We start from the raw sequence: 8,322 nt of genomic DNA, 5'->3' as shown, positions 1-8,322 counted from the left end.
GAGTTGACGTATTTACATTCCGGATATGTATATCTCCATTATATATAAATAATTTAATATACGATATCATTATACTATAATAGTTATCTAGTACCTAATCGAATATTTTTATATGAGGTATAGACTCCTCATTATTATACACTCTAGGCGAAACTATTGCAATATAGCACTACAAAACCAAAGAACGAGCTAAGCGGCTCATAGATTGCGCATCAGTTAATAAATTTTGTACAGACTCCTGAAATAATTAGAGCGTCAAGGGCTGTGCTTAATTAGGTTGGCCAGATTAGGATTAACTTATACCACATTACTTTGCCTTAGCATTGCTGACTTGCTACAACTTGGCAGAGACGGGAAAGGCAGATTCAACCTCAGCAATAGCAATTTGAAGTTTATTATGTTTCTCTTTTTTTAAGTAAGTATTTTAGTCTTTGTGTCCCCAAAGATTAAAATACTCAACTCAAACGTGATATTTTTGTGATAAAGATTGTTTAATAATGCTGCCTCCGCGTGCAGGAAATGGCATCTAAGAGGTGTAATTTTCAACAACAAAAATTCGGGGGGGGGCCGGACCCCGCCTAATCAGGAACCCTTTCCCGAACCCACCCTATAGTCTATTTTTTCACTATTGTTTGACAAGCATATTTGTTTTCAAATTTGGGCGAGTTAACTTATTGACTCACTCGCCCAGTTTGGCAAGAGGTTTTTATTTTAAAGCTCTAACACTGAGAAGGTAGAATATGGAACAACGTTGGCAAGGCCTATACATGAGCAAAGATACTGTCTTTTTCACCTACACCTACAACTATTCGCAGGATTCGTAACCAAACTCACAAACCCCCGCAGATTGTATTGCACACAACGACGACATACCGAGATTGAACTTCTAATATACACAATGGAAAACCAACAGGTTTTGTCAAGGACGAGGCACCAACTGTTAGTGTCCACATTTTTCTTTCCACTATTCAAACACGGCAGATATTATCTTTAATTTCTTGGCAGGCTATATTGTTCTTGCCACAATGGCAGCAACGCAGAGTTGTGCTGTTGCTGCGTGCAAAGAATGGCAGCACAGTGTTATACGGCGTATCTGATATCACATCTACTGAATGAATGCGCACACGACAAAACACTATTTCATGAAGGCGTGCACGCAGCTGCCGAGAAACACACACAGCAGCAATTTTAGTAAATTTTTGTGACAGCCATGCACCATACACACAGTAGACATGCTGGCATTCGCACAGTGAATTACGACCATTTTTTTACGTTAAAACACAAATTATAAACTGATTATTGGTTTGCGCAGACAACTCTTTATCATTTTACAAATTAATTATCGTGCGTGGAAGTGAATTTTCTGTCGCTAGAATAAAATTTTTTACAAAATGCGATGAATGTTTCATTTTGACACAAAGAAGTGTAATTCAAAAATATTCAGTGCTCTTTGCAGAAACCACAATGAGATACGCTTAGAACTGCCCCCTGTGCCCCCGCAGATATTTTACCTTGTGCAACAAACAAAAAGGATGGTCATGCAGTTACCACGTTCTTGCCGAGTGTTTATACTACACACGTTGATTGGCATGGTAACAATGCACAGGTGTGTGTACAATGTCACTGCTATCTCAAATAACTTGTTTTGCTGACAGCAAATGCCCGGAGGGCTGGAAACAGGCAAGTGCTAACAAAGAATCACTCCCAGTGAGGAATGTCCCACTCACTTGTATTCTATTACTGGATGTACTTACACACCCACCCGCGTATACCTACACCACGTTTAGCCCCCGAAAAATGTTTCTATAGTTGTAGAATGATATTGCTTAGCAGTAAATGTACTGTAACTACCAACTTTTGAATCTAAAATTTGAATGTATATAAGTTATATAGAAGGAGAATACAATACCCAGTCAAAAACTTTCTGTACACACATATATGTGATTTTGCATACCTTTCATTGTACAACTCAGAAACGATCCTATAAGGTCTACGTCTATCTAAATCATTTAAAATACGAACGTTTGATTTATATGTGAGAATTATTAAGTAAATATAATGTAAAAATTGCCAGTAAATAAAATTGCTGAACTTGCTGCCAAGACAGCAGCTACAATGCAGAGAAACACCAACTCGAGTTTTCCCCAAATTGGGAATATTTCACTTGTATGTGTGCACGTGAGCAGTGCTGATGTGTATGAAACACGCGTCTATAATTACTTCCTAAAGAGGCTGAAGGGGTCGTTGTCATATCAGGTACTACAGATATGTACCCGAGGTACATATATGTATACACAAAGTGTACCAGACTTGTACTACAGAAGTGTACCCTAACTCTAACCCTAACCCTAACCCTAACCTTAACCCTAACCCTAACCCTAACCCTAGCCCTAAACATACCTCATATAAAAATATAAACATAATACTAAACAAGCTAAAACTACCTCGGGTACATATCTGTTACCTGCAGTACCTGATACGACAACGACCCCATCTGCCCTAAAGAGGCACACACGAAGCACACTACAATGTGCTCTCATACGAACTAATGGCTTCTAAATGAACTCTCAAACAAACAAGAATCTGATGCGCAAAGTTTGGTATAAACACACAGCACGGCTGCAGCTACTGAGTTAATGAGCGTGTTTAATTTGCTAGGAATATTGGTATTGTGATTTTGTGAACACGTTCACTCGCTTTCTAAATAAATGTAGTAGAATTTCATCCATCAAGGTGGTTGAAAGCTGGGCTTTGCACAATTTACTGCTATCAAAAGTTGGGGGTTTTGTTCCATGCCATAATCTACATAAACACAGGGGCACCTTTTGTGGCGAGTCATGTGGCCACTTTCCTCGCAAACTATTACACAGCCTCCTGTTTTCATGCTTCTACGAAGATGCATATCAAAATAAGTCCTTATTTTTCGATCTTACACTTAAGTGCAATGTAAAATCCACATGAATAATTACCTAGCTAAACAATCCCAGATCAGAGATATATCACAACCTGTCCATATTTGAAATAAATAATAGACGTTACAGAAAGGGACAGTTTAGCGACTAATTTACAATTCAAACTCAATGAAGCTGGAGGATCATTGATTTAAAAGCATTTTGAGTTTATATTCCCAGCAGTATGCTATATATATATATACAGTGCTCGAAATAAGAAAAAAAATGTGGTTGTCCTGCGGACAACCCAGGCATCAAATCGGGTTGTCCGCAACAATTTCTGGTTGTCCCAAAAAATATCCCTAAATCTTCTATTTTCAATCACATAATAATATTATCAGAAAACACCCAAAAACAGTGGCGTAGCCAGGATTTTTTAACAAGGGGGGCCAAAAACAGCAAACTACGCAAAATAGTGGATGACTTAATATTTTATTGGCTCCTAGCTCCGCCTCCCTCTCCACACCCTAGGTACGGCTCCTCTACCTCTCAGCTCTGCAATCTTTGTTTTGCGCGACATTTTTGTTCATTGTTCTCTGCTCCCAAGATATGTAATTGTTTAGTGGTGGGTCTAGGATTCCAAGGAGGGGGTGAAAAAAAGGCGGGGGGGTATGGGGGTCCTCCCCCAGCAAATTTTGGAAACTTGCTGGTTTGCTGGTTCCAAATCGAGTTCACCTCTCATAAATCAGAAAACCTGACATATACCAGTGTTGGAAATAGCAGCTGGTCCCATATTTTTATGTTATTCACGATTTAATTCACGATTAAGATTTCTTGATGAGCTAGAAAACACTTGGATTTGAAGTATGAAACTGAACATTATTGTGCCAGCTAGCCTACACTAGTTGGTTGTGATTGATTCAGGCCTCGACGCTTATTTTCAGATCTGGTTGTCCTGTCGGGCAACAAGAAGCAATTTTTACTTGTCCGAATTTTGATTTTACTTGTCCAAAATTTACTTGTGCAATCTATGAGGCGTTAATGTCCTCTTTTGGTTCAGTGCATATCATATTATCAGGAGTGTATAATATAGAGATATATATTATATAGATAGATATATAAATAGATATATATACATATATAACATATATAGATAGATGTAGATATATATATATATTATACACTCCTGATATTTTTGCCAGTATTCCCTGCGTGCATATAGGCTCGCACATACCTAGGCATGTGTCTGACGCGTGCGTGCGTATTACACTTACAGTATATATACCGTAATTACTTGTGTATGAACCGCGCTTTTTGTACACAACTTCAATAAAAAAAATTAGGGGGTGCGACTTATAGACGAGGTTAAGAAATCTTGTTAATGTACCAATGTTTGTACCAACTTTTCAATGCAAAATATGGGGTGCGACTTATAATATACATGAATTATACTTATACACGAGTAAATACAGTACATGTAAAATCGTAATGAAATTCACACGTTTATGTTTGCATGCTGGCACGCTCATTGTGTGTCATTACCAATTGCAGCTTTTTCCTCAATCACAGGAAAGAGTTTTGCTGTCGGCCTCTCATCCCCGCGATGCCCACCCCCTACATATTCAGTAGTGAATATGCCCCAACCAACTTATAAACAATCGTACCCCCACCCCAGTACATAAATCATGCAATGCCGCCCCGGCCAGGGAGGTATGCATTGCCGCTCTGAATAAATCTGTAATGATAACAGTGGGTGTCGCAGGCTGCTTTTTTCAAGGACCTTTTTAAACGTTTGAAGTGAGAATGTAGTGCGATAGCGCCCTGGGTCAGAGGATGTTAGGAATATTAAACAACTAGAACTTTTCAGTTGTCCGATCGGGCAACTAGGCAAGAGAATAACTTGTCCGACATAGACTTTCACTTGTCCCGGGCAATCGGACAACCGTTAGTGTCGAGGGCTGTGATTGTCAGTTCAGATGCAAAACATTGAAAGCAAAAGGCTATACACCATAGATTAATTGGGTACCACGCGTATATAAGATAGCCGAGTCGGTTTAGAGTTATGGATAGGGATAGGGTTTCTTGGTTGTCCACCGGACAATGTCTCAGACTGGTTAGGTTGTCCGGCGCAAATTCTGGTTGTCTCGGACAACCGGACAACGCTTATTTCGAGCACTGTATATATATATATCATTTATTGCAATGAAGCTATTGGTTTATTGCTATATAATGCCGACATTGCACTGACAGACCCAAATACACTGAGATCAAATTGAACATATATGTACACGCTTACTTGTTTCGATATTCCCAAACGAACATCAAACACGATTAATTTTTGACAACTAGCTGTTCTACACTACTGTAATATGCATAAATCATTTAATTAAACTAATAATATATACTGACATCCCGTCTTACTCTATGTGAAACTTAAGTACAGCAAATCCCTGGGTACTGAAGGGATGGCGGATGCACCCTTATTAAAAATTACGCACCCATATTTAATGTTTCTTGTAAAGTGAAATTCTGTAAGGTGCCCCCTCGTTTCCAGGCAGCTACAATTATATATAATTATAAGTGCAATCTTGCAGATATCTTCCTGGCCAATACAAGCATACTCCCAGCTGACTCTAACTGTTTTAACCACATAAATTGATTATTTTTAGGACTTAATAACATGGAGTCACTAGAAGAGATGCCCGGTGTTGAGCAAGATATGCACTACATACTCACACTTGGTATCACCATGAGCACATGAACATATATAGGGTTTATAACTTTACAGGGGTAAAGTTTATCTGCGCTTGGTGTCATCAAATACTGTGTGAAATGCACACTAGTAGTTATGTAAATTACAGCTTCAGTGAAATTCTTCTCTTCCATACAGCAATGCACTTTAAAACATTTGTTCTAATTACCCTTTTACAACAATCACAAATTAATGACCATAATTTACAATTTCTGTATGGGTGCATTTCTGGAACTTTAGTGTCAGTAATTTCAGGAATAAACACTGGCATGATATTAGACTATTAAAGGCTAAGAAAAACTACTGCATAAAAAAACAGTTATTTCGTTATTGTAGTCATTCTCTAATATATTCTCGTCTCTCTTTGAACAACGACTTTGCAAACACTGTTTTTAAGTGCCATTATTTGATGAAATACCCCGTTTTGCACACAAGCTCCTCCAACAGAGATGCACACAAAAAATATGGCCTCTGCAACTGCTAAAAGGCTTTGCGTCAACTGAAGCAAACTGAAATAAGTAGACCATGGTAAGACTTAAAGACCTGAACTTTCAGCCTGACATTATGGGTGCTATTCAATATCCACTAGGTTAACAGTAATAACACATCTGTCAACACCACGTGCCTGCACAGCTAATAGTAATATTCGAGGAATCCAGATTATACACTTTCCTACACTGATACCATATCACTGCTTTATACAACTTGTTATACATTTTTTTAAAGGAAACGGTTAACAAGTTGATTATTAAGATAAATTAAAAAAAATATATAAAATGCCCAATAGCAATACATCAATTATATAGAGTAGACATTCAATTATTTCTAATAGCCAATAGCAATATTCGCTTCCTAGGGTAGAAAAAAAAAGTTACGCGTTTTATACAGACACTGTTAATAAGTTAGTCAACAGCACAGAATGGCATAGAATGCACGGTGGCCACTAAACAGTACCTGGGGTATAGGCTTTATGATATTATATATATATATATATATGTTTTTATGGCCGACCTCCTACAGCCATATATGTAGGCCCTAGTCATTAGCTTATAGAGTGAAAATTTCACTATTGAAAGTAATTCACGTCAAAAACCTCTTGGGTCAGCCATTGTCAAGTTTACAGCGCAACACTACTTTAGGCCCCTTTATACATCACCACTATTCCTAATCTAAATCCGAGCTAATCCTAACTATACGTATGTACCGGGGTACTAAAGTAGAAAACTGTGAGCCTATATTTTAGGACTGTAGTCTGCAATGGTACGTGTAATCCTGGGTACTATAATGCTGTGCAAACCTAGCTCAGATGCCATATAGTTATGTACATTAGGATCCGATAATCAATATATTAATTAAGTTTAAAATTAAATAAATACCTCGATTTAAAATTTGAATCCGATATTTAAAACACATGACAAAACAAACCCAACTTAAAACTCCAAATACACATTCCATGTAATCTGGTTGATTTCAGGACTTGGTGTAGATCGAGATGTTGTCTGTCTGAATGCCACTGCTAACCTACCTGAACCTACAGTAATTAGTACGGTACCTGGCTCACAGGCCTACTTTAGAATCCCTATACATACATCATCGGCATGATCAGCCTCATCGCGCACTACCCAGTTCATCTAATGTTAACCCGCCAATCCTAGTTTAGCACCCTGGATTAGATTAGCACATGTTGGAAATATATATATACAGGAGTCCCAAACGAAGATTGATCATTGAGCACCACCACCGACAAATGATCAATTTCAATGTATCGTGACGGGGCGGCATAGCCATAGGACCCATCCTACCCTCCTTGTGGCTACCGTAGTACTACTACTACTGTACTACTACTAGCTACCTGTATGACTCGTCGTGAGCCCAACTCTGTGCCGCACTAACACTAACACTAACAGTAACAGTCTAACCTACAACTCCCACAACCCTACCTATCCTACAGTACAATGGTATATCCTATCTAACTTACCTTGGCCTATCTCAGTACCTAAAGTACTAGTAGTAGTAAACCGACCAAGCTCTCCGACTGATAGTGATACACGTCGTGCCTCTCGCCACGTAGTGTTAAGCGAGAAGGGAACTTGTGGCTATAGTAGTAGTAGTACTACTACTAGTCAACGATAGGACTTGCGATACAGTAACAGTATTGAGTATACTTTTGTTAAATTTGTCGACTTTAAAAAGCAAAAAAACTAATCATTTTGAACTTACCTGAGGTATTTGAAGGTAACGCTATAATAACTAAAAACACTATAGTTCTAATAAAATGACTAGCGTGATGGCAAAAAGCGGCAGATTCCATCACATATGCAGCTTTTTATCAGCTGAAAACTTTTCTCTTGTTTGTATACGCCGCCATCTTGAAAATGTGGTTGGCTAATCAACTGGGCATGCAGGCCTATGGGCATGCCTGCCGATTTCATCGTCAACGTTGTCGTTACAGAATTTATATTTGTATGTAGATACGCATGTGGTTGCACCTACTGTGACCTACAAGGCCGTAGGTAGCCCTTGTTTGGTGGCAAACGTAAAGACTCCCCCATAAGGAGAGTAGTACAAATAGAGAGAGTAAGGGAAATGTAGTAAAAACAACCATACTTACCCTTTTTTGCCTTACCAGTTTTTACCAGTATATTTAAATGGTATCAGGACAAATACCCCTCGGACAAT

At 38.5% G+C, this 8,322-nt stretch overlaps 1 protein-coding gene across 1 annotated transcript in view; it reads right to left on the bottom strand.

Moving 5' to 3' along the window:
* Nucleotides 1–8,002, bottom strand: part of LOC106813329 — a 33,646-nt gene extending 25,644 nt beyond the window's left edge. Inside the window, exon 1 of the mRNA XM_014817452.1 lies at nucleotides 7,864–8,002. Coding sequence (XP_014672938.1) covers nucleotides 7,864–7,954 — 91 coding nt within the window. The 5' untranslated portion in view covers nucleotides 7,955–8,002. The remainder of the gene's footprint in view (nucleotides 1–7,863) is intronic.
* Between the last annotated feature and the right edge of the window lie 320 nt (nucleotides 8,003–8,322).

Source organism: Priapulus caudatus, unplaced genomic scaffold (genome assembly GCF_000485595.1).
Source record: "Priapulus caudatus unplaced genomic scaffold, Priapulus_caudatus-5.0.1 Scaffold756, whole genome shotgun sequence".
Taxonomy (NCBI): Eukaryota; Metazoa; Priapulida; class Priapulimorpha; order Priapulimorphida; family Priapulidae; genus Priapulus; species Priapulus caudatus.
Note: the sequence above shows the minus strand (reverse complement) of the source record. Positions and strands in the feature narration are given on the sequence as shown.